This window comes from Callospermophilus lateralis, chromosome 11, assembly GCF_048772815.1.
Source record: "Callospermophilus lateralis isolate mCalLat2 chromosome 11, mCalLat2.hap1, whole genome shotgun sequence".
In the NCBI taxonomy this organism is placed as follows: Eukaryota; Metazoa; Chordata; class Mammalia; order Rodentia; family Sciuridae; genus Callospermophilus; species Callospermophilus lateralis.
The window spans coordinates 18850979-18877021 of NC_135315.1; the positions used below are offsets into that span (position 1 = coordinate 18850979).

Below are 26043 nucleotides of genomic sequence, written 5' to 3' on the forward strand. Positions count from 1 at the left end.
TCAGAAAAATGGATATGCAATTACCCAGCAGAATGCTCAGCACTGGGAACACCCAACACATCTTAGTTTTCTTTCCTTCCTCTCTGAAAAAAAAGTGAGCAGAGTTTTTGATCCTTCTAACCCCAAATCGGTCATAACAGACCTAGATGATGTATAATCACTGGTAAGTGAATGTGCTACTCACCTGCAACGCCCCCCCCCCCCCAATCTGCAGGGAGACCTGGACCTGCCAGGCACAGGCATGCCGGTGCTATCAGAGGACTCGGGTGAGTGCCCCCACCCGGCCTGGGCTTGCCACAGCCCTGGAGCCTTCCAGGCAGCCCGAGCTGGAAAGAGACCAGGCTATGCTGGTGTGGCCTCTAGAAGCTGCCCTGCCTGCAAACCCAGCGAGGTCCTTAGGGCAGGGATGAAGTGCTGTCTGAGGGTCCAAAAACAGGGTCCTCAGGGGCAGAAAGTCCCCCCCCCCCTTTATTTGTTATCCCTTCTTTTTCTTACCCCCTCCTCAGGTTTGCATGAAACCCTGGCGCTGCTGACCTCTCAGCTCAGGCCTGACTCCAACCACAAGGAGGAGATGGGTTTCCTGAGGGACGTTTTCAGTGAGAAAAGCCTCAGTTACTTAATGAAGGTGAAGTTCTGTCTGGGCATGCCTCCCCTGAGGGAGGGTTTTCCTGCCTGCCTGTGGCCCTTGAGATCATTGGAGCTATGCCCTTGCTCCAGAAGCATCTTCACCAGCCCACTAAGCTGCCCTTTCTTATATGCTACCCTGTTGGTGACCTAGACTGACCTAGTCCTTGGTGTCCTCACAGCCATGGGTGGGGAGTATGGTATCCAGGGTAAACTGGAAATCAGGTGTCTTTGCAGATTCATGAGAAGCTTCGCTATTATGAGAGGCAAAGTCCAACCCCAGTCCTGCACAGCGCAGTGGCCCTGGCAGAGGATGTAAGTCCCAAGTTTTTCCTTATGGTATCAGCTGCACTCCCCATCCTGTAGAGCTCTTTCCTCTTCCTTGGTCACCATTGCTTAGCCTAGGGACTATGGGGGATCAGGAGCCCAAAGTTGAAGAGGCATCTCCCCACTTCCCCCTCCTCCTTTTCCATGGGCCTCCTGGCGGGTGGGGAGGAACTCATGAGCCTTGAACTGGGCCAGGAGACATGGTGACATGGTGACGCCTACTTACTGTGTATCTGGAGCAAGCCTGTTTCTTAGCTGTGGGGTGACAGCATTGGATCAGAGCAGCAATTCCCCACTGTTCTGAGAACTAGGAATAGGAATATGTCAAATAAGCACCTTGTATTTGTGCTTCAGGAGGCCAACATGAAGTCCCAAGGTCAAGGGACTTGTAATGTGTCCCTACTAAACAACTCAGGCTTCTTATGCTTCTCAATTTATTGCAGTCCTGGTCCCTGGGTTGCATGGGGAAAAACTGTCCTGGTTGATGACTAAGATCATCAGCTCTGAAATGACTCACCTGACCCCAGCAGCTGGCCCTGTGCAGCCTCCTGACTATGTCAGGATCTATATCTCCCGTACCTGTCTCCTCTCTGGAGTGTGATTAATAGCATGTTAGATCACTCAGTGCTCAGGCTCAGCACTGCCTTTACCACTAGCTCTGTGACCTTAATTTAAATAAGTCAGCCAACTTCTCTGAACCCCATTTTCCTCATCCGTAAAAGCATAGCAATGAGGGTACAGACAGTCAAGGCCAGGTTCAAATCCTGTATGACGTGTGAGGTTTGTGACCTTGGGCAAGATAATCTGTCCAGGCCTCAAAGTCTCATCTGTTAAATGGCAAAAGTGTACCCACTGCATCTAGTTTGTTGCAAGGGTTAACTGGGGAGATGTATATAAAGCAATAGCATACAGTAGGGTCTTACTAAGTCAGCCCCTAGTAGGATTACTTCTAGACCTGCTCAGGTTCTCCTGATCCCTGCATGCCTCAGTCCTGGGCTGGTTGAAGGTCTGATGTGCTCCTGGGTGCTGCAGCTGTTTGGGGGTTGGGGGGGGGCACTGGGTTTTCCCTGAGGGACTCCCCACAGCCTCAGGCAGGGGCACCCCAGCCTGCTGTGGTGTTCCCTCTCACTCTCTTACAGGTGATGGAGGAGCTGCAGGCCACCTCCGTGCACAGCGATGAGCGGGAGCTGCTGCAGCTGCTGTCCACCCCCCACCTCAGGGTAGTCATGCCGCAGTCCCTGGCCACCCACGCATCTTATGTCTCCTGGGATGGGGGCGGGAGGGAGCTCTGGGTCCTGAGGGGTCCTCAGCACTGGTGTCTGGGGTGAGAGTCTCTGAGGCCTGAGATCTGAGGCCCCCTCAGCCCCTTTCCCCTGACCCCTGTGAACTCTGGGCCAGCCCTTCTTTTCTCTTGCTTCCCGACAGGCTGTGCTCATGGTACATGACACAGTTGCCCAGAAGAATTTCGACCCTGTCCTGCCCCCTCTGCCTGATAATATTGATGAGGATTTTGATGAAGAATCAGTGAAGATTGTCCGCTTGGTGAAGAACAAGGAACCCCTGGTATGTGGTGTGCATCTCTCGTCCCTGCCCTTTCTCTGCATCTTATCCCCACCCAGAAAATTGTGAAGGGACCTTCCTGACATCCTCAGGGTGTGTGATGGCTGCTTCATCAGACAGGATTGCTGCCAGTGTCCAGGGCACCCCTTTCTCTGAGTGGATACAGCCCCCCTCCACAACTGTGGCCAACCCACTTTGTGCAGTAAACAACCTACACATCTGTATGGCATGACCCTGATCATTATTCCCTGAACCAGAAGTTGCCAAACTCAGCCCAAGGGCCAATCCTAACTCATAGCTTATTTTTATACTTTTTAATTTTTCTTATCACGGTTGTGCATATTCATACCAATGGCAGAACTGAGTGGCTGCATCCACGATTGTGTGGCCCCCAGAGCCTAAGATATTTATATTTGGTCCTTTACAGAAAAAGTTTGCAGTTCCCTGCTCTGAACTGTGAGGTAGCACAGGGCCCCATCCATTCCTCCAGCTGACAGGTATCTTGCTCCTGGTTCAGCACTGATTCACCAGCAGAGGGACAGGGTTGTTTATCAGAAGGAGGGAAGTGGAAGTCCACAACATTGAGAACCTGCCCTACAGAATACCACAGCTTCCGTGTTCAGGTTTTACTTTTCACCCTGTGGCGAAACATATCTTCAACAGGCAAAGGTCTTTTCTTTGCCTCTATTTGCTCATCTGCACAATGGGGCCATCAGCATGGACTTGGTAAACATCCTGGGAGACCTCCTGGGCAGCCACTATGCCAGAAGCTGGCAGTTCAGAGCTGAATAAGTGATGGAGAGCTGGCAGATCTAGGGACAAGAAGAGAGAGGTACTTACTTAATAGATGGCTTTTCTTGTCAGCAAGAATGATCTTCTGTAATTCAGATAGGTGACATGAATGAAATTGATACTAAGTGTACAAATGTGTCTATGGGTACAGCCGATAATAAGTGGTTAACATTTATTGAGCACTTACTATGCACTAAGTGTCTTGCATGCATTCCCTCCTGGAATTCTTGCAACGACCCTGTGAGTTAAATACTCTCCCATATGACAGAGGAAACAGGCTCAGAGAGGATAAGGGACCTCCTTGCTACATGCTTATTTTGGTCAGTGGCCAAGCTGCGTTCAAATCTAGTGTTCTTAACTCTCCATCTCACTCTTGCCCTGGCACCGTCCAGCTCACCTGGGCAGGAAATCAAGGCTCATTAGAGCCTTTCACATCCTAGATGTCATCTCTACTGAGCTTCATGGTCCAAGTCCTGGTCCTGAAGCTCTGGTGGAGGCATGATTGGTTTCTCTTGGTAACAACAGAAGGAGGCCCAGGAACACTGAGATTTGTTTGAGGCAGGTTGAGAATTTGCTGGCACATGTTGTCCTCATTATGAAGTGTCTTTGCAAGTGGCAAGGGCCGTGATGTGATAGAGAAAGCTCTGGATTCAGTGTCCCAAAAAGCTTTCCATCTTTCTGTCTGTGTGACCTCGAGGATGCTTAACTTTTCTGAACCCCAGTCCTTCATCTAAAAATATCACAGGGTAATCGTGCTTTGTAAATTGGGAAGTGTGGTGCTATACTAATGGGAGATGTTGGTTTTACTGAATCCTAGCATTGGGAAGGTCCCCACTGATCCGTCCTCTGGGGTGGCAGGTGGCAGGATAGAAGAGGCAGTTGGGCCCAGAGGGTTGAGGTTTAAGGTTGGGGCTACCTCTTAGGAGCCTACCTGTCTGTCCCCAATGCAGGGTGCCACCATCCGGCGGGACGAGCACTCGGGGGCTGTCGTGGTGGCAAGGATCATGCGAGGGGGCGCAGCAGATCGGAGTGGTGAGTGCAGCAACATGCTGCCAGCCTGGCTGAGGTGGCGGCCATTGTCCCAGAGCCTGCCCCTTGGCTCCCAGGGCTCCCCCTACCTCGGGTCTCCTGTTTGGGGTGCGCTTTGCTTTGGGGAGCAGGGCTGAATTCCATCTCCTTCCCAGGCCCAGTAGAAATTTTAATTGAAAACACAACCGGCCTGGGGTCCTCTGGGGCAATCAGGAAAGGTCTCATATGTTGGCTTAGTTAAGCCCACAGCATGGGCTTGCAGGGGGGTTCCTGAATGGAGCCAGGCGTGGCATTTCCTGTCACCTCCAGTTGCCTTGTCAAGCAGCTCTTACTCAGGGGAGAGTGTTCATGTCCAGATTTGTTTGGGTGGAAAACAAATTGGTGTGTGGAAGAACTACTGAGCTAGGAGGTGAACCCCTGGGGTAGGGGGATCATTGTGTTTAAACTCTGGGGGATCCTCACTGTGGAGAGTCCTAGACTAGTGCTTGCCATATGAACCCCCTGAGCATTGGGGTGACATGCAGACACTGAGTCAGGAGTGTGCACTTCTGACCCCTCCTGAGTGCTGCTGCTGGCCGCTGCCCACTGGGAACAGCAAATAGGGTCTGAATATGCAGGGACACTTGTCATTAAAGCAGAGGCAAATAGATGGCTGTACCTAACACTCTGATGAGATCTTTGCTGTGGCCTTTAAGTTTCCTTGTTAAGATTTAAGAAGGCAGCTAAGCACGATGGCACATGCCTGTAATCCCAGTGGCTCAGGAGGCTGAGGCAGGAGGATGGAGAATTCAAAGCAGCCTCAGCAATTTAGTGAGACCCTAAGCAACTTAGCAAGACCCTGCCTCTAAATAAAACATTAAAAAAGGGTTGGGGATGTGGCTCAGGGGTTAAGTGCCCGTGGGTTCAATCCCTGTACCAAAAATAAATAAATAAAATTTAGATAAAAATTTAAAATAAAAAATAAATAAAATTTAAGAAGACAGTTCTTGGGGTGTGTCTATAGCTCAGGAAGTTGAAGAATTAATGATATCTTTAAAAAAGAAGAGGTGACGGTAGAAGGAACACAGCTTTCAATACCAAAATAATAGTGTCTTGCATACTGGTTCCATCGTTTCTTAGCAGGGTGGCCTTGGGTAAGCTGTTTTATCCTCCTGGGTCTTAGCTGCCCGCTTGTACACTGTGGATGTCACCCAGTGACCATAAGACTTTGATACTGAGCGCCTAGCACTTAGTAGGATTCAGTGTGTCCCAGCTCTGTGCCCTGTCTGTAAACCTTGAGCCTGCCTTACAGTACATTCCTCAGTGCCCACAGCTCCAAGCTCCTGGGCAGAGGCCCCTTCCTGTCCTGATGGTCAGTCCCTGTGTCTCCTAGGCCTGGTCCACGTTGGAGACGAGCTCCGAGAAGTGAACGGGATCGCAGTCCTACATAAGCGGCCTGACGAAATCAGCCAGATTCTGGTCTGTGTTGCTGCACTATGCTGCTGGGATATTGGGGGGGTGTCTTCAGAGACCTAGAACAGGTTGCTTCCCAGAGCCAGGGCAGATTCTAGCTCACTGTTTTCATGAGGAGGCAGCAGGCAATGTGGCCTTACAGTGTGCCCAGATGTTGAGGGGTGAGGTGGGGCTGGGAGACAGCCTGGCATGCTTCCCTCTGGGTTTCTGGCTCTGGGGACAAGGTCTCTGTCTGGTGGGAGGGAAGGGGGCTCCCAGAAAGGTGGGAATGGTGGCAGAGACCTGTCTGGGGAGATGGAAGCAAAGAGGGAAGTACTAATTGGGGAGCAGCCCCAAATCAGGCAGGACAGAGGAAAATAAAACTAAAGTAGGTTATTAAAATGGCCCAAGAGGAAAGCAAGATGGGGAGCTAATAGGGCCCAAGAGGCCATGAACGGGAAGATTGGGATTCAATGTATGTCATGCCCTTGGGTTCTCATTTAAAATCTCCCTGTGTCCTGTGAAAATTTTTTGAGTTTTGCCTTAGTTAATTTGGGGCACCATCCTAGAAGGGTGGGCCGCAGGGAAGAAGGTCATGAGTCTGACTTCCATTCTGTAAGTCAGTTCTTAGAACTGGGAAGGGAGACTGGAGCTCATGGGGGGTCAGACCTGCAAGGAGATCGGCCTCTGTTCCCTCTCCCTTCAGGCCCACTCCCAGGGATCCATTACTCTCAAAATCATCCCAGCCACCCAGGAAGAAGACCGCTTCAAGGAGAGCAAGGTATGGGGAGGTGGGCTCCCGGAGCATGCTCTGCTAGGGGCAGGGTGGGTGTGCTGGACCCAGGCCAACGTTTTGACAGTCACTGGGAACAGATTGTGCGCCTAGTTGAGTAACCTGTGCCCAGCAGAAGACTTTAATTCAGTCACAGGGTGATTCACTTGTTTGTACCCTGCCTCTTTTTAAACTGGATCTGTCGCAGGTTGGAAATAAAAGACAGGGTTACTTTAATTGAAATAGAAACTCAGGGCCATCAAGAGAAGGAGAAGGTACTAAATGTGCTGGATTCTGGACCAATGAAGTAATTGCCATTTGTTTGATTATTTGTGAGCCTACTTGTGGAGGTCACCTCCTCTTTGCAGGGCACTCTGCCAAATGCTGGGGAAAGGGACAATGAGTAGCTTTGAGGGTTCCTAGTGCAGAAAGGGAATCCGGGGAGTATATTTAATTGGCATGTGACAAGTGCTTTGGGAAGAGTCTGACAGAGGCACCTTGGAAGGGTCACAATGTGGAAGTTCTGGGAGTGGGGCTGGAGGAGGGTGAAAATGACTAGGGCTTTGGAGGGAGGGTCAGGCAGAGGGGTCTGCTATCCAGGAGCTCCATGATGTTGTGGCGGGGAGCATGTTTGGGGAGTGGTGGGGCTCAGGGGCAGGGTGGCAGTGGGTTTTGCTGGGAATGCAAGTTAAGCTTGTGTGAATGGCCTTGAATGCTTTGTGAATGGTTTTGGCATAATTCCTGCTTCATGTGAGCACCCTTAGAAGCTGACCCTGAGCCTGGAATCCCAGGTACTCCTGAGGCTGAGGCAGTAGGAGTGCAAGTTTGAGTCCAACCTCAGCAACTTAGCCAACTTAGCGAGACCCTGTCTCAAAACTAAAATAAAAAGAGAGGAGGGATGTGACTCAGTGGTTAAGTGCCCCTGTGTTTAATCCCTGGTGTCTCTCTTCTCTCTCTCTCTCTTGCGCACACACACACACAAGCTAACTCTGACAAGGATTTAAATGCAATTTTTTTTTTTTTTTTTTTTTTTTTTTGTGGGTGGGAAGTGACCCCAGGAAACTCCAGTAAGCGGGTGGGGAAAGGAAGGCCACCCGTCTGACATGGGGTATGTTACCCAGCAAGTCACCACTGTGGGCAACCACAGCTTAATCCAGCTGGGGAATTCAGGGATCCCCTGTAGAATACATGCTTCTGTTATCCAGCTCAAATGCCCTGGGGAGCTAGGGAAACCTAGACTCCAGCTCCTGCCGGGCTGCACCTGGGGATTCATTCTTGCAGTGCCTGTCTGCTGAATTAGAGAAAAGCAGGCGTTCAGTGACCAGAGGAGGTTAAGTCCTTAGATACAGGGGTGGGAGTTGGAAGTCAGCTCAGGGTGCACTGAAGTGGTCTAGCCCTGGAGTGGGGGAGCACATCCAATAGCCCAAGAGAGAACTCTGTAGATGGTGAGAAGTTCTTAAAGGTGTTTTGTTTAGTTTTGTTTTAGAAAGGGAGCAATCCAGCCATGTTTGTGTTTTAGAATGCTCCCTGGCAGCCAGTGGAGGAGCGTGGAGTGGGTGGAGGCTGGAGGCAGGGAGACCTGGTAGGAGGTCTTGTAAAAGCCCAGTTGAGAGAATATTAAGGCTGGAACTGAAACCGGTCAGAGCACAGTGTCCCAAGCCTGTAGTCCCAGCTACTTGTGAGAATGAGACAGCACCATTGTGAGTTTGAGGCCAGCTTTAGTAACATAATGAGACCCTATCTCAAAAAAAAAAAAGAAAAGAAAAAGAAAAAAGACATGAGCTGAGGTGGTGGTAGAGGAGCGAGGAGGGCATTGCTGTGATTTCATAATACATTTGGATCTGAACCTCTTGGCAGCCAGGGCAGAAAGAAGATAATGAATTACATGTTTCCTATCAGTGAATGGAAGAAAGCAGGCCGGTCCCATCCCTGCTTCTGGGGACTAAGTACATGAAAAAAAGGGACAAAACAGCTTCGGGCACAGGGGAGATGTCACTAAATGTTTTGATGAATAAGGATTTAATAATGGACAAGGTCTTCAGTGGCAGTGTTTTTACAGCAAGTGAAGAAATAATCTTTACATGGCTGTTTCTTATTTGCACCCTTTGATTAAGTCCCAGGGTATAAATATCACTGACGGAAGGAGAATCTTCCTGGGACAAGCAACTGTGGTCCCTGTTTGCAGCTTTCGAGGACTCTAGCTTGATATAGGAAGAGAACTTGGTTTTTCTGGAGGACAGAATGAATAGCCTGTCCCTTAACTTGTCCCTCCTGTATATTTCTTCTTGATCCAAGTGTTTGAGTTTGGGTATCCATTTAATTAAGGTTACATTTTTCTGGGTGCCTAGGGCCCATGGAACATCTGTGGCTGGATGCGGGGTTCTGCCCCCACAAAATTTGGTCAGAAATTCTTATTGTTGTCTAACTGAGTCTTTTCTGGTTGGCACATAAAGGAATGTAGTTTGGATCTGTCGGAGGAAAACCTTTGGCCGTTTTTGTTTGATTTGGTTTGGTTTTTCTTTCCATTTGCTGTTGAAGTCATTGAGCTCTAATGGTATAGAACTAGAAATACTTAAAATAAACCCATGCCCCTGGATTATAGAAGAGAACAAGTAAGTATGTGTTGTCCTCACACCATCTTCTCCAGAGAGGGAACTCCAGGGTAAGCAGGGATTTGGGGCTTCTCCAAGTGACAGATGAGGCAGGGTTGAGCTGTAAAAAATGTGTCAATTATCCATCAAGAACCAAGAAGGGAGTTGGTGGGGTTGGGGTGCAGCTCAGTGATAGAGAGCTTGCCCAGTGTGCTCATGACCTGGGTTCCATCCCAGCACCCTCAACCCCCACCCCCACGTGATGGTAAAGAACAGCACTTTTGTTGATATTTGTGTTTTAACCAGAACGTCTAGATTACCTGTTTAACAGATGGCTGCTGACTTCATTAGGAGCAGTTGGTGTAGTAAAAATAACTGTGGAGTTTCAAATTGTGCTTGCCTTTACTTTTTGTCCCCAGGATGAGTTGTTGCCTTATGTATACACTATGAGGTTATTATGAGGACAGTAGATCCAGTAACTGTGGAAATGTTTAGGTTGGAAAGAGAAATTCAGTCATGGGGCCCATTTGTTAATTTTCCAATTCTTGATGGATTTCCTGGCTAGAATGTCCAATGGTTGAAGAACAATGAGAAAAATGTGCACAGTGTGTTGCTGATTTGTTTTCTAGTGTCAAGGCCACTTATTCCCCCTCGGGAATGGTTGCCATCATTTGGCTGTCACTGGGGCATGGCCACCTCCATCCACCTCTGCGGGGCCCTTTCCCTGCAGGTGTTCATGCGGGCCCTCTTCCACTACGACCCTCGGGAGGACCGGGCCATCCCCTGCCAGGAGGCAGGCCTGCCCTTCCAGCGCAGGCAGGTCCTGGAGGTGGTGAGCCAGGACGACCCCACGTGGTGGCAAGCCAAGAGAGTAGGGGACACCAACCTTCGAGCCGGTCTTATTCCCTCCAAGCAGTTCCAGGAGAGGTGGGTCTGGGGTGCTGTCATGGGGTGGTTCTGAAGTGGCCAATGGCCCAGTTACTTGACAAACCCCTAAGTTTCTGCCACCAGCAGCCAGAGGGAGCCACTGAATGTTGTTCCTTTACGTAAGTATCAATTGCGCTTGCGTCTCTTCTTGTTCCCCAATTAGTTGTGATGGCTGAGATTTAAATGAATGCATGGATATTTACATTATTAAGCTAATGTATACAGTTGTCCCTCAGTGTCAGTGGGGATTGGTTCCAGGACTGTCTGTGGATGCCCAAATCAGCATATGCTCAAATCTTCATTTGAAATGGTGTAGTACTTGTGAATAACCTATATAATCCTCCTGAATACTTTAAAGAATCTCTAGATGACTGATAACACTTAACACAGTGGAAATGCCATGTAAATCATTGTTGTACTGATTCGTTTAAAGAATAATGACAAGAAAAAAGTCTGTAATGTACAGTGCAGACACACCATCTTCAAATATTTTCAGCCTGCAGTTGGTTGAGCCTGCGGTTTTGGGATCCGCGGGTGCAGTGGTCCAACCGTATTTTATAATACATACTTAGAGAAAGGTTAGAAATAAATATGAACATGCAGAAGAGGAGGACTAAGAAAAGAAAATGATCCCAAATCTCAACACCATATAAACAGTACAATTTATCTCCTTCCTGAGTCTCACATACAGGATCTGGGGTCTTGCTTCTCTTGTCTTCCTTTATTTTTAATATTTATTTTTTGTTGTAGTTGAAAATACCTCTATTTTATTTATTTATTTTTATGTGGTACTGAGGATCGAACTTAGGGCCTGACTCTACTGCTGGGTCACAACCCCAGCCCTTCTCTTTTCTTTTTTAACTTGATATTTTGACATTAGCATTTCCCATGTTATTACATATTTTTTGTAGTGTGATTTTTTGATTTAGGGAATTTCCTCAGGAGGTATTTATTATGAATTGGGCTTGCCCTGTGCCAAGTGTGGAGGTTACTGGAAGGTATGGCTTCTGTCCTGGTGGAGCTTATGGTGTAGCTGGAAGGTCTCTGTGATGGTGCAAGAGGAGGGCGTGTTACTCTGTAAGTTCCTACCAGGAGGATGCACCCTCACCAGGCCCAGGGCAGACCCTGAGATCTGAATTCTAATAAAAATTCCCATGGTTCTGAGGTGTTAAGGTGTGAGAACTGCTGCTGTGTTTCCTTGGTGGACCCCTAGGCTCATCTATGTCTGGCTTCATGGGTCTTGGCAACATGGCCACTGATAGGGAAGGCTTTTGGGTTGCATTTAAATGTGGGCATCCAGACACCTCCAAGAGCCCTGGGCATTTCCTCAACTCAGATATGGTCTTGGCAGCTGCTTTTCCACTGACAGCCATCTTGTTCAACCCTAGGGCTGAGCTCTGCTCTGGGAGTCTGGGAGTAGTTCCGTTTTTTTCCAGCGTTCTCAGGGATGGGGAGGCTGAATAAGTGCCCATCTGTAGGACCCAGACCTTGGTTGTCCCAAGTTTTCCACAAGACTCTCTTCACCTGCTCTGATAAGTATGTCCCAGCTCATGGACCCCCATCCTCTTGTATCCCTGCAGACGACTAAGTTATCGGAGAGCCACGGGCACCCTGCCAAGCCCCCAGAGCCTCAAGAAGCCCCCCTGTGAGTAGATTGGTAGGGATGACACTTCAGGGAGGGACTGGGGTTAGGAGTTGGGCACTTTGTTCTGGGAAGAAGCTGGCACTGGGATGGAGGGGTCTTATCTGAGCAGACAGGACTTCGGGGGTCCTATATGAACTTGTAGACCTCCAGAAGAAGGTGGGGTGGGGGAGGCTTGAGGGAGTAAAATGAGGGTGGGATGGGGGCAGCCATTCCTCAGAAAGGAGCTTCTATATTTAGGATCTATATATGGTATTGAGGGGTATGTTAACAGCTCCTAAAATTGTGTGTCAACCTCTATTGTGTGTGTGTTTGGGAGCGGGTCTGTCAGCAGCTTTCATTAGCTTCCCAAGGGGTTCTCTGACTGATGTTTTCAAGAACTGCTGATTTTAGGAGGGAATGGAAGAGGCTCTGAGTAACCCATGCCTCTGAGAGGGTAACCAGATTTGGCAAATACAAATCAAGCATGATCCGTTAAACTTGAATTTCAGGTAGACAATGATTTGGTTTTTTTCATGTAGTCTTTGGGGAATACTAAGAAATCATTTGTTATTTATTTGAATCCCCATTTTCCCTGGGTATCCTGTATGTTATCTGACAGCTTTGTTCTGTGTAACACATTACCTTTTAGAAAATCTGTCCACTTACCTTCTTGCCTTCCATGTACTTCTATTTTATTTATTTATTTTTGTGGTGCTGAGGATGTACCTTGGGCCTGGTGCATGCTGGGCAAGTGCCCCAGGGCTGAGCCACACCTTTTAACCTTCACAACAACCCTAGGTTAGGGCTTCATATAGAAGGAGGCTTTTCCAGAATCTGGCCTCTCTGCTGCAGGGGCTGTAATTGAGTGAGGGGCCCGAGCAGGCACCAGCTCTGCTCCACCCCACCCCATCCTCTGGCACCTGCATTTATTTTTCTCAGGCAGGAGCCTCCAACCTCAGAAAAGGGAAAGTAGGTCCTAATCCCACTGCAGGACCCCTGAGGAAACCTGTCCATTGGTTACTGCCAGTGGCCACTTTTCTAGATTCACTGTCAGGTGGAAGGCTGCTGGGGAAGTTGGCCTGGAGGCTGCTTCCACCAGCCACGAGCTGTTTTCCCTGGGCTGTTAATGAGACACACACAAGAAGACTAATTAGAGCAGGTCTTGGGGTTTAATGACACACCACAGCTCAGATCACAGGTTTGTTGGAGGAAAGGAGCAGGAGACAGATGGAGGGCTCCTCAGGCTCCTAGGGCTGTGGCTGCCTCTTAGCCGCAGGGCTTCATGGTCCCTTCCACTAATGCTGTCCCATCTGTCTTTTGTGCAAACCGCAGATGATCAGCCTTGTGACAAAGGTAGGCCTGGTATTTGTCCCCTGTGCACCCGAGTGAGGCTCCTTTCCTGTGGAACATCTGGGGCTGGACGGGCTGATTTTCCTTTCCCGTCTGACTGTCTACAGCCAGATGTGTGGGGTGGGGATGGGATTCAAGGCCTCAGGGCCCTTTCCCTCCTACCAACATGAAGGGGCCATCCTCCCCTGGACTGGGCTCTGTGTGGTGCAGCTAGTGGTAGCCAAGAGAGGAGGGCAGGGCAGTGGGACTGTCCTTCTGCCTTATTCCTACTGGTCCCAACTCAGGACCAGGAAGAGATCTTCTGCCCAGAACTTCTGCCAGGGCTTAGGAAGGCTGTTGGGGCTTAAGCATGGAGAACGCGGTGAAGCAGAAGGAATTGTCCCCAATATGGTATTTTTCCTGAGTTCCTCTGGGACCACTCTGGAGGTTTCTGCCTGGCCATCCAAGAATTGGGTCCCTCTGGGCCTGAAGATGTGTCCAGCATGACTCACTAGCCTCCCTCCCTCTGTTTGGTTCGTAGAGACCTGTGACTGTGAGGGGTACTTCAAGGGGCACTATGTGGGTGAGTACCTGGGCTCTCCCCCAACACCCCCTCCCAGCCCCTGCACAGCTGTAGCCTCAGGCTTCTGAGTGGGAAAGGCTCAGGCAGAGCACCTGGAGCCCAGGAGCTGGCCTAAAGCGACCGCCTGCGGCATCCTCTCCTCTGCATTGCTGTCAACCAGAAAAGGCGCTGAGCCTGTGCATCCCTGAGCCCCCAACTCCTGCAAAGAGCCCTGGCTGGAAGGGGACACTGAGCACCATGTTAAGACTAATTTTATCATCATTCTAACTGAAGTTTATTCAGTGTGACTGCCACCACCGTACATTCATGGTGTTTTGTTTTTGTTTTTACTGGTCTCCAAAGTACCTTCACTTTTTTAAAATTTTCATCATTGTTTTGAAGGCCTTGGAGACAGGTAAATGTCTTTTAACTTTTATTTTGAAGTGATTTCAAACTTACTGAGAAGTGGTAGAAATTGGAGGAAGAGCTCCCATGTCCTCACACGAGATTCCCAGATGTGAGCTCACCCTGCCCTTGCTACCTATGCATTTGTCTCCTAAGTCATGGGAGAATTAGATGCAGACATGCCTCTTTACCCCTAAATACCACAGCATGTATTTCCTGAGGACAAGGACATCCTCTTACCTAACTCAGGATGATGATCAATTTCTGGAAACTCAACATGCATACAATTCTACTATATACTCTTATTACAATTTCACCAGTTGTCCCCAAAATGTCCTTTAAAGCATTTTCCTGGATCCAGGATCCAATGTAGGACCACCCATTGCACATTTGCATTGCCATTTCATGGATTAGGGAATCAAGACTCAGAGAGACGCAGAGATTTGCTGAAGGTCAGTTACATGCCAAGCAAAATAGTGACCTTGAACCCTACTCGGATGTTGGGGGGCCACCCTTTCATTATATCACTTTGCTCTCTGAACAGCCTCTTTCTAAACAGGAGGGTGGGGAGGACAGTGGGGTCAGCCCTTCTACAGGTCTGGCTAGGTAAAGAAGGTCTTTGCTGGGAGATCCTGGGACAGATGCCTCCATATCTCTTTGATCCTCTCTAAGCTGGTCTCCGGAGGAGCTTCCGGCTAGGCTGCAGGGAGAGGCTGAGTGGCTCACAGGAAGGGAAGATGTGCGCCAGCACTGAGTCCCCAGAGTTACTGACCTACGAGGAGGTGGTCAGGTACCAACAGCAGCCCGGTGAGCGGCCCCGCCTGGTGGTTCTGATTGGTAGGTGACATCCTGGGTTTCTGGGAAGTGGGCTGGTTTCCTCACCAGAGGCGTGAGGAGAAAGCTCAACTGGGACCCTGTCAGTCTTCCCTCTGTTTCCCAGGGTCTCTCGGAGCCCGACTCCATGAGCTGAAGCAAAAGGTGGTGGCTGAGAACCCACAGCGCTTTGGTGTTGCTGTTCCACGTAAGAAGGCTGGTGTGCGTGCTTGGGTGCCTGCACAGGATTATTTCATGGGGACTTGATTCCTCATGTTTATCTTATTTCTTTTAATACTTTGGGTGTGAGGGACCACCAGGCACCACTTGCGTGATGGGAAGAGACTTGACTCTCGGTGGTGTGCTGAGATGCTCTCGGGTGGAAGCTGGGGGGCCACCTGCCTGCTTCCCGCCAGGGGAGGGAGGTGAGTCCAGAGCACATTGTAGACCCAGGGGATCCCCACAGTCGGGGGTCTTCCAGTCTCCTCTTCCCTGTGACTCTGACTCCTATGGCCGCTGTCCTGCTTAGATAAGAGAGCAGGCCAGAGAAGCACAGAGAAGTATTGCTTAGCACTCCCTTGTAGCTGGATTCCAGCCTGTCAGGGTTGGGGGTTCACTCCTGTGTAATGCTACCCCTGCCAACTCCTCAGGCTTCCTGCTGCTATAGGCAGCGTGGATACAAAGACCCCTGGGCCACCGGTTCTGGTCCTGAATGTGATGAGGATAATGATTAGGAGGAGGACGAGCAGGAGGACAGAAGTGCCATGTTCTTCACCAAGAGCTTTTGTGTGCAGAACCTTGGTTTGCCTTCCTGGTATCTCTGAGAAACCCATTCTGCAGAGGAGGACACTGAGGTTCCTTGAGGTTAACTAACTTGCCCAGTGTCACACAGTTGATAAGTGGAGCCAAGATTGGACCAAGCAGCCTGCTTGCACCATATGCTTAAGAGCGGTACAAAGGCTTTTTTCTTCGCTGCTGCCTGCTACATCCTGCCCTTGGCTGTGGCTGGCCTCTTGGGACACTTATGCAGTGTGGATGTCTGGTGGCTACCAAGAGGGGATGCTATGGCATCAGGAATAGAACTTTCCAGAGTGCCTACCAGAGCCTTTCTTTGACTCTACTGCTCTCCATGGAGTGTCGGGGCCCACAGCTTACCCTAGAGGCTGTTGGAATTGTCTCAGTTCCAAACTGAAGTGGCAGGGATATTGGGGAGCTGGTAGCGCTGTGGAGGCCATTCTGGCATCACAGCTGTGATGGGCCTAGGTGACTTCAGGGGCCTTTAAGATTGTCCTCACTTGGTTTTAGGAATTAGAGGGTCAGGGATGGTTTGCCAGAGACAGTGACTTTTATGCTGGGTGTTAAAGAGTAAATAGGAATTTTCCAGGCAAAGAAGAGCTTACTATGCAGAGGGGCCGTGTGCAAAGGGATGTAGGTGTGACCTGGGGTAACCGTGCTGGGGCCTGGGTTGTTAGTATGGATGACATGGCAGGAGGTGAGGCTGAGGCGAAGCTGAGTCGGAGGCTGGGCAGTCATGAAGGTCTTATGTGCTGTTGAGGTGTTGAAAAGTCTAATCTGTGGGTGAGTAAAAGTTTTTAATCAAGGGAACGACCTGGAGAAATGACCTACTAGCTCTCCCAGTCCACGGGTTGGACTAGGATGCCACATGGAGAACACAGAGCATCCCATGCAAGCCCCAAGGGCCAAAAAACCCTTGTCCTCTTAAGTTCCTATGTTTTCTTTTAGAAAAAGCTGCATGTTGCCTCATGGGTGCCCTTGCTTTGAAAGGACCTGATTGTCCCCGGAAGTGTGCATCATTATGGAAATGGATGTGGTAGCCCTTGGGTTAAAAGTATTTCTTTGAGATCCAGCCCTGCTGAAACACAGCCAATCCATAATGGGCTGTCTGTCTTCATGCCTCCTTTTCTCTCAAAAAGAGAAATAAGTGAATAAAGAATTAAAAGCATAGAGCAGGGTCCAATGTATTTGTGGCACTCTTGCTCTCAGAAAAAGAAAAACAATAATGACCTAAAAACTAGGGTCCTTAGCTGGGCACGGTGGTGCGCAGCTGCAATCCCAGCAGCTCGGGAGGCTGAGGCAGGAGGATCAAGAGTTCAAAGCTAGCCTTAGCAATAGCGAGGCGCTGAGCAACTCAGTGAGACCCTGTTTCTAAATAAAACTCAAAATAGAGTTGAGAATGTGACTCAGTGGTTGAGTGTCCCTGAGTTCAATCCCTGGTACCCCCCTCCCCCCAAAAAAAACTAGGGTCCTTAAAAGCCCCACATCAAGGAAGGCAGTTCAGCAGACTGGCAAAGGGCATGACATTTGCCATGAGATAAAGAGAGTGACCCTGGCTCTACAGCCAACTGGCTGTGGGTCACTGAGCCGTGCTTAACTTCCCTGAACCTCAGTTTCCCCAGTTGTAAAACGGGAGGCTCCTTTTGCTTTCACTGAAGAGTTGTGTGGATAAGTCTGGAAAAGGCACAGTACCTGATCCCCAGGACACTCAATGAATGCCCCCTGAGGGAGGGCACAGGTTGATGCTATTCTCATTCATTGTGATGTGACATCTCTTTGCCCAGCTCTCCTTTTTTTTTTTTTTTTTAAGATACCACCAGACCCAGAAAGAGCCACGAGAAGGAAGGGGTGGAGTATCACTTTGTGTCTAAGCAAGCATTTGAGGCCGACTTACATCACAGCAAGTATGTTGCTTGGTGGGCCAGTTAGCCCTCAGCAGCTTGACCTCTAGGAGGGCTTCCAGAAGGGCCAGGGGAAGTGGGAGAGAAGCTGTGTTGGGAAGTCCACTTTTTTTTTTTAACTACTTTGAGAAAGCTCAGGACCTAAAGTTCTTTTCCCCTGTGCTGGTGCTTTAGGTTCCTGGAGCATGGTGAATATAAGGAAAACCTCTATGGGACCAGCCTGGAGGCCATTCGGGCTGTCATGGCCAGAAACAAAGTTTGTTTGGTGGACGTGGAACCGGAAGTGAGTTCCTGGGCCAGCGGGGGCGTGTCTAGTGAATGGAATTTATAACCTGGAGGATTGTAGCTACAGAACGTTTGCCCTCTAAGGAATTCTTAGTCTGAAAGTATGAAAGATCGGATGTTAAATATCTTTGGGTCTGTCTTTGAGAATAGAATGAAAACTTTGAATCCCTAAACATGTATTTCTATCTACAAATATTGCATTAATTGGAGGGAGCTCATAGACCCTTTGGTGGTCCACAGACCTAGGACAGTAACTCCTGCTTGGAGAAAATCACATAAAAAAACTAGTGGCACCAGCCTGCGCAGTAGCGCATGCCTGAAATCCCAGTAGCTCTGGAGGCTGAGGCAAGAGAATCAATCATGAGTTCAAAGCCAGAATTAGCAACTTGGCGAGAGGCATTAAACAACTCAGGGAGATCCTTCTCTAAATAAAATATAAAAAAGGGCTAGGGATGTGGTTCAGTGGTTAAGTGCCCCCGGGTTCAATCCTCAGTACCAAAAGCCAAAAAACAAGAAAAACAGTCACACCCCCTGACCAGTTGCAGCATGACAGAGAATTAGATGTAAGTCCCCAGGCAAAACTGGGGCTGAGCTCTGTGCCAGGCAGTCCTCCCCCAACCAGGACAAGTGAAATCGGTGGCATAGGGAACCCCTGGGGGAGACAATGGGTGAGGCAGTCTGGAGAGCAATTTGAAAGGGAAAAGGAGGGAGCTGTGACCCAGTGTGAGCTTCAAAGCCATTTCCAGTTCTGCACACCCAGCAAGCTGCGGGCTCCACAGGGGCCTGGCCATCTTTTTAACCTTGTCTTACAGAAAAACTTCCAAGCTTTGAACTCATATGAGGATTTTTTTTTTCCTTTATAGAAACAGATCTTTGATTTTATGATATAAACTGTAAGTTTTATTTTACAGAAGTTGACTTGAAACATTTCAAAAAGCACATTTTGCCTATAAGGGAAAAGCCTCACTCATTTGGACTTACTGGGAGTTGGTGATCAAAATTCAAAGTCTCAATTTCAAAAGTTTTTAAAAAAAAGTGATTTTATTGATCTTTGCATATGCAGATAGGGCATGTAGCAGTTTAATACCAGTGTTTTTTAGAGGTTTTGAGAGTGTAAATACTCATTAACTGTATGTATGATTTGCATATGGAAAACCCTAAAGTCTGCAAGTTCTTTCCAAGTAATCCCTTAGGTCATGTTTTCATTTGCTTTGCAAATCTTTTCTTTGACTCTCAGAAGGAGGCATGTGTGATAGCACAGAGTTTGCATGAATGTAGACAAATTGATGATGTTAGACAAAATAAATGCACATTGAATCCTGCTCCCTGGACTGTCAGGAATGGGCAGGTGGAGAGAGCTTGAGAAGGTTAATTGGAGATAGAGGGATCTGAGCTAAAAAAGTAAGCGACTCTGAACTGAGACTGGATGTTCTTCAGGGAATGGCTGAGTTCAGTGTCAAGTAGAGGATGAGTAAGTGTGCAGCTAGTCTGCCCGTGAGGTCCATTGTCACCAGGACCTTTGCTGTTGAGGTTATGCGAGGGGAGTACCCGAGAATTGAGCTTTCAGAAAGGATGTTTAACAATAGAATATTTCAAAGGTGTGTAATTTTCCTGAACTTTCTTTTTCCAGGCATTGAAACAGCTGAGGACCTCAGAGTTCAAACCCTATATTATATTTGTAAAGCCTGCAATTCAGGAAAAAGGGAAGACACCACCTATGTCCCCAGCTTGTGAGGACACAGCAGCCCCACTTGTAAGTTTCAAGCTGATCCTTTCCTTTATGAAGGCTTAAAGGGGACGATTCTGGGGAATGTTTCTAGCTGCAGAAGGGTTCTTTCAGTGGAAGAGGGACAAAGGACATACCTTCTGCACGAGGCTACCTTTCCATCTTGCCTATTGGCAAGACTAAGACAAGATGGTCACTTGGCCAAAAAGCTCAAGGTGAGATAGCTAGAAGTGCCTCCCAATCCAGGCAGGGTGGCCTTGCCTAGGCTCACCACCCCGACTCGCCCACATACGCAACCCCCCTCCAATAAGGGATTGACATCTGTCAGAGATCTGATCCGAGTGTGACAAACCACACTCATCTGTTGAACTCCTCAGCCAAACCCAAGTATTTTTTAAGTTGAATCACCAACTAACAAGGTCATTATCATTCATTTCAAAGTAGTTTGAAACAGGGCTGTGTCCCTGTAGTATGCTGTTTTTAAGTCCTTTAGGTATAGACCAAGGAGTGGGATAGCTGGGTCAGATGGTGGTTCCATTCCCAGTTTTCCAAAGAATCTCCATTTGGCTTTCCATATTGGCTGCACCAACTTGCAGTCCCACCAGCAATAGAAACATTTGATAACTGTCATTTGACTGTAAATTGTCAAATGAAAACTCTGACCCCCCCATCCCCGCCAAAATACCAAACATTTCCTATCCTCAGGAAACTCTGAACCTATTCTGTTGTTATAGATTTACCTTTCCTAAATATTTCATACAGATGGCATCATATATGTGGCCTTTGTTGTTGTTGTTCTAATTAGTTATACATGACAGCAGAATGCATTTCAACTCATTGTACACAAATGGAGCACAACTTCTCATTTCTCTGGCTGTACACGATGTAGAGTCACACCAGTCATGCAGTCACACATGTACATAGGGTAATAATATTCCACCATCCCTTCCCACCCCCAACCCCCTCCCTTCATTCTGCCATCTTTCCCATCCCCAAACCCCCTCCCTTCCCCTCACTCCCCTCTGCCCAATCCAAAGTTATTTGGCCTTTTTTATCTGACTTATTTTACTTAGTATATTTATAAGTTCCATTCATATGTAAATACCACATTCTTTTTTATTATTGAATAATATTCCATCATAAATAGTACTATATCTTGTTCCTTTGTTCATCAACTCATGGACATTGGATTGTTCTGTTTTCTGTTATCATGAATTATGTTGCTATGAACATTCATGTACAAGCTTTTATGTGAACATATGTTTTTATTTCTCTTGGGGATAGACATGGAAGTGGAATTGCTGGAAATTTCTGTTTAACATTTGAAGGAATTCCAGTCTTCCATGGCAGCCGTACCATTTTACCTTCCCACCAGCAGTATTCAAGGGTTCCACATTTCCCACATCCTCTCCAGTGTCTTTTTATATCACACTGTGGTTTTAATTGATATTTCTCCAGTGGCAAATGACATTAAGCATCTTTTCATGTGTGTATTGACCATTTGTGTATCCTCTTGGGAGAAATGTCTTTACATATATTTTGCCCATTTAAAATTAGATTAGTGGGGCTGGGGCTGGGGCTCAGCGGTAGTGCACTTACCTGGCATATATGAGGCACTGGGTTCGATTCTCAGCACCACGTATAAATAAATAAAAATAAAGGTCTATCGACAACATATCTACCTACCTATCTATCTATCTATCTATATGAAATCAGATTACTGATTTTTTTGTTATTGAGTTGAAAGAATTCTGTGTTCTGGGTATAAGTCCCTTATTGGATGCATGATTTGAAAACATTTTCTCCCATTCTGTGGGTTGTCTTTTCACTTTCTTGATAGTGCCATCTGAAGCTCAACATTAAATTTTTTTTTTTTTGGTACTGGGGATTGAACCCAGAAGATCTTTACCACTGACCCAGCTACATTCAGAGCCTCCTCCAGTTGTTGAGGCTGGTCTTGAACTTGCAATTCTCCCGCCTCAGCCTCCCTAATTGCTAAGATTACAGGCATGTACCACTGCGTTCGTCATTAAAATTTTTGAATTTAACGCTTTTTCTTTTGTCTTTTCAGTTTTTGGTGTCATATCTAAGAAACCATTGCCTAATCCAAAGTCATAAACTTTTGTTCCTTTTTTAAAAAAATTAGTTAATAGTTTTAACATTTGAAATTATCATTCATTTTGATTTAATTTATGTAGATGGTGTGAGGTAGGGTGTCTAATTTTATTCTTTGTATGTGGATATAGTTTTCTCAGCACCATTTTTAAAAATTTGATTATCTTGGCACCCTGCTGATCAAAAAAGTAAGGATTTATTTCTGGACTCTCAATTCCATTTCACTGATCTAGCCTTGTGCCAAGACCACATTGCCTTGATTACTGTAGTTTTGTAGTAAGTTCTGAAAACAAAAAGTTTGAGTCTTTTGACTTTTTTTTTTTTTTTTTTAAAGATCATTTTGGCTCTTCTGGGTCCCTTGCGTTTCCATATAAATTTTAGGATCAACTTACAAATTTGTTTTTACTTTTTTTAATAATAAATATTTTAGAATTATTAGAATTTAATGACCATGGGGAAAAGCTTATTTAAAAAAGAATAAAAAAGGCATAAGGGGGAATAAGAATCAGCTCCTTAAGATACAAAGGAAGGTCTGCCAAACCATTAGGTCTTCAGGAAGTGCCTGCTTTTTAAAAAAATTTTTGGTACTGGGGATTGAACTCAGGGGCACTCAGCCACTGAGCCACTCCCTGGCCGTATTTTGTATTTTATTTAGAGACAGGGTCTCACTGAGTTACTGAGTTGCTCAGTGCCTCACCTTTGCCGAGGCTGGCTTTGAACTTGCAATCCTCCTGTCTCAGCCTTCTGAGCCACTGGCATTATGGGTATGCGCTACCATGCCTGGCAGTGCCCGTTTTTTAGGAGCCAGAGCACCTTGACCGATGGCTGGCATTGGAGGGGACTGCAGTCTTTTACTGGTGTCCTTCTGGCCTGACCAATTTTGCCATCTAGTCCATCTCCTTTAGTGCTCACCATCAAACTGCTCTAGGCGACTGGCTGATGTTTTTTGTCGTCTTTGGGTCATTTTAATTGTGAAATCCCACTTTGCTTCTCTCCAGCTGTGTCCCACTGTCCTGAAGCCATAGTCATTTTCAACATGAATAAACACCAAGGTCACAGCAAGACTGTTCAAATACAGGGTGCCCAGCTCTGCTCCCAGAGACTCTGACCTGGAAGACTAGTGTGGGGCTCAGTGTCAATATTTTTTTAACACATATACTTTCATATGATTTTAATGTATGTAGGCAAACACCAGACCACGTTTGGAAAAAAAAAAAAAAAAGTCTTATATAAGGCTTGAGGATTTTTGTTGTTGTTGTTGTTTTAACACTAAATATTTGTCCACTGTCTGGCCCTTGAGTTTCAACTAGGGGGGATCCATAGAAGACCCTCTGGGCATATCCTTTGTCCATTTCTTTGCTTTCTCACAAATTGATGGGGCTTCTACCTTCTGATCCATTATGTGGATCCAAAATGGGGACAAGGGATATGGCATGGGGTGGGGACTAAGACTCTTAGTGAAGTCACAGAGATGAGTTCCATTTTTACTGGCCAGGAGAAAGGTGCAGAAGATTTATTATGGATGCAAAGGAAATATTATGCATTTCACTCTCTTAGACATTTACTTGAGTTCTTGAGATGCAAATATTTATTAAGAAGATTTCGGGACTTGTGGCAAAAATTTTCCTTCTGTAATTTCTCAAAAGTCTAAAAGCCTCCAGATGAACCACGTGGGTGCCTGCAGGAAGGCAGACTTCGGAAGCAGTAGACAGGGCTGTGGGGCGTGTGTGGAGCTGGGTGGGGACAGTGGGACTGAAGAGGTAGGAGCCACATGGGGACACTGCAGAGTGCTTCTGAGTATGAGGGCAGCCCAGAAAGATAGACTGTAGAATGATGAATACCTCCCAACTGAAGCCAGATTTTCTTCTCCTGGGGAAAGAAGAAGTGCTATTTCAGCCTTCTCTTGGGTTTCTACCGTCTGTGGGAGCGCGCGAACACTGTTTCCTGGACCTTTAGAATGCATCTCCTGAGATTGTAGATGCTCTCATGAAAGTAAAAATTGGTGACAAGGGAGAAGAGGAGGGAATATTTTGAAAGTGGGTCTCTATGGGAATGGGGAGGATAGAATTCCCTCTTCCTGCATGGACGCATGAAAAGCCTGAGCCCCTGGAAGCAGAATGAGCAACAGAGGACTGGGAAGGGACAGGAAGGGAGGGAGGTGAACACCAGCCGCAAATTTCATGTTGTAATTTTTCTTAGAGTAGATTGGCCACTTTCCTTTCTTCCATAAACCAGGCTGTTAGTCAGCTACATTCCTGAAATTCTACATCGTAGTGATTCTTTTGAATGAAGAAGAGAGTACTTCCCAGGTCGGATAATACTAGGTTTTGGTCTACATCTTTGATGTTAGGTGTTAGGAAAGCAATCTGATTAAAGAAATCAGGTTGCTTAAGGAGATGGAGAGTGATCAGAGTTGTCCCAGCCCTTTCTTAAACCATTCTACCTTGTCTACTCTGTGTTTGGCCTTGGCATGAAGAGATGAAAAGAAGAATCAAGGCTGGGGGAGGTGGTGGCACACGCCAGTAATCCCAGGGATTTAGGAGGCTGAGGCAGGAGAATTGCAAGTTCAAAGCCAGCCTTAGCAACTTAGGGAGACCTTGTCTCTAAATAAAATATAAAAAGGGCTGGGGATGTGGTTCAGTGGTTAAGCGCTCCTGGGTTCAATCCCTGGTACAAAAAAAAAAAAAAAAAAAATCAAGTTCTACGTGGTTATTTTAAGAATCTTTAGAGGGATATTAGAGTTACACATTCTTTATCTTCTCCCCGCCCCCATCATTTCCTGAAGTGCTTTCTTTGTTTTTATACAGTTAAAATTATTTGTAATTTTTGCCATTATTTAACCTGTATACTTCTTTGCAACCCCATGATACTACTTCTTGGGCAACGCTGTTGGGGCAGCGTTTATATATTGACATATATACAAAAGTACAAACTCTACATTCCCCCAAAGAAGTTTGTATTTTCAGCTTATAGATCCTCAGCGAGTGTTTTGGGAGAGAATGACTGAACAATATCTGCTGTCCACTAACTTGCTTTGAAGTTTGATCTGTTGTCACTACACTCTGTTCTCATGCATGCAGTTGGTAAATAGCGGGACATTGTCATCCACTCATCCCTTAAAAATTAAAGGTGGGGACATTGCTGAGCACAAAGGCTATATATAGGTTTCTTGTGGGGGGAAAAAGCCAAGGTTCTCTGTACTGTCTCTTTCCTGCAGGATGAGGAGCAGCAAGAGATGGCCGCCTCTGCCGCCTTCATTGACCAGCATTACGGGCACCTGATGGACACTGTGTTGGTGAAGGAAGACCTGCAGGGTGCTTACAGCCAGCTCAAGGTGGTCTTAGAGAAGCTAAGCAAGGACACTCACTGGGTACCTGTTAGTTGGATCAGGTAACTTTATCCCAGAACATCCAGGCTGGAGGGGACCTTGAAGCCATGTAGTCCAGCCTCCCTCACCTTACCATCCAGAAACCTCAAGTTCAGAGAGGGGCAGAGTTTTCCACAAACTCCATCATCGAGAAAAGTAGAAATGGGAAGTCTTGTCTGTTGTTGGCTTTTGTCTGTCATTTTTTACTTGCACCCCTTTAGCTCATGAGTTAAAAGGGGCATGTCACAAAACCACATGTCATTCATTAAAGTATCCCAGGCAAGTGGACCTTGATTCTTTGTACCAAAGTTAAGTAGCCACTGTCTTATAGTGGTGGTGGTGGTGGTGGTGGTGGTGTTGGTGGTGATGAATTTATAGAGTATTGATTTGCAGCAATGTTTAAGCTTTATGAACAGTGAAACTGCATTTATCCAGCTGTTTTGGAAGCTAAGATGTATCCAAGGGGATTTTTCATGCAGCTGAAGTTCCCCTTGTCTTCGAGCTCCAAACTTGCCTGGTAATAGAAAAATTGGTTCCCGGCCTTTTTAAATAGTGAGTGTACATGAATTCTTTTCTGGAAGGCTGAGGCACACTTAATGGTCCACATGACTCACTGAACTATTCTATAAAGCAGTAGTGCCTTTAGGAACTCTTGAGGAATGTAAGGCTGCTTGTCCCCTTTCTGAATACCCTCATGCTCCTAAAACTGAGTCCTTGCTTTGTTATTTGGTCTATTGCATAAGTTCTCCCTCTTGTTATCTACAATGGCCTTGGTTAGCTGTCCTCACCTTCAGGTTATTAGGGCTCCTGTTCTAGATCATAGGGAACCGGATGACCCCCCGCCCCCATCAAAACTATGTCTAAGCCATGATAAATCAATTCTGCCAAAATAAAAGTATATAGACTCAGAACATGGGCCTGATGGGTTGTCTCTGAGCAAAAGTGACTAATGTCACACAGCTTTGTGATCCATTTTAGCTGCTCAGAGGAACAGCCGATGAATGTGGTTTTTTTCTGTGTTGAGTGCAATGCTAAGACCTTTTCATACACAACTTTCACAAATACATC

At 47.0% G+C, this 26043-nt stretch overlaps 1 protein-coding gene across 4 annotated transcripts; it reads left to right on the forward strand.

The window, feature by feature from the left end:
- Positions 1 to 241: 241 nt before the first annotated feature.
- Mpp3 (MAGUK p55 scaffold protein 3) lies at positions 242 to 25270 on the forward strand. Of its 4 annotated transcripts, none has more exons than XM_076870288.2 (18): positions 242 to 266; positions 507 to 625; positions 862 to 963; positions 2091 to 2171; positions 2377 to 2514; positions 4254 to 4335; positions 5705 to 5790; positions 6470 to 6544; positions 9857 to 10053; positions 11634 to 11698; positions 13010 to 13030; positions 13548 to 13589; positions 14646 to 14810; positions 14914 to 14994; positions 17392 to 17485; positions 17657 to 17765; positions 19398 to 19520; positions 24826 to 25270. In XM_076870288.2, the coding sequence occupies exons 1-18, from the start codon at positions 242 to 244 to the stop codon at positions 25000 to 25002; spliced, it is 1782 nt and encodes a 593-aa protein (XP_076726403.2). In that variant the 3' UTR covers positions 25003 to 25270. The 4 variants fall into 4 exon arrangements, with proteins under 4 accessions (XP_076726403.2, XP_076726404.2, XP_076726405.2 ...); XM_076870289.2 differs by having other exon boundaries at positions 862 to 939; XM_076870290.2 differs by having other exon boundaries at positions 862 to 939; positions 11643 to 11698.
- Positions 25271 to 26043: the final 773 nt, after the last annotated feature.

Excerpts from the sequence above, each read along its gene's own strand:
- Mpp3 (XM_076870288.2), top strand. The coding sequence starts at position 242 with ATGCCGGTGCTATCAGAGGACTCGG. Across the intron at positions 13,590-14,645 it reads CTTCAAGGGGCACTATGTGG|CTGGTCTCCGGAGGAGCTTC; the intron begins GTGAGTACCTGG and ends ATCCTCTCTAAG. Across the intron at positions 14,995-17,391 it reads CTTTGGTGTTGCTGTTCCAC|ATACCACCAGACCCAGAAAG; the intron begins GTAAGAAGGCTG and ends TTTTTTTTTAAG.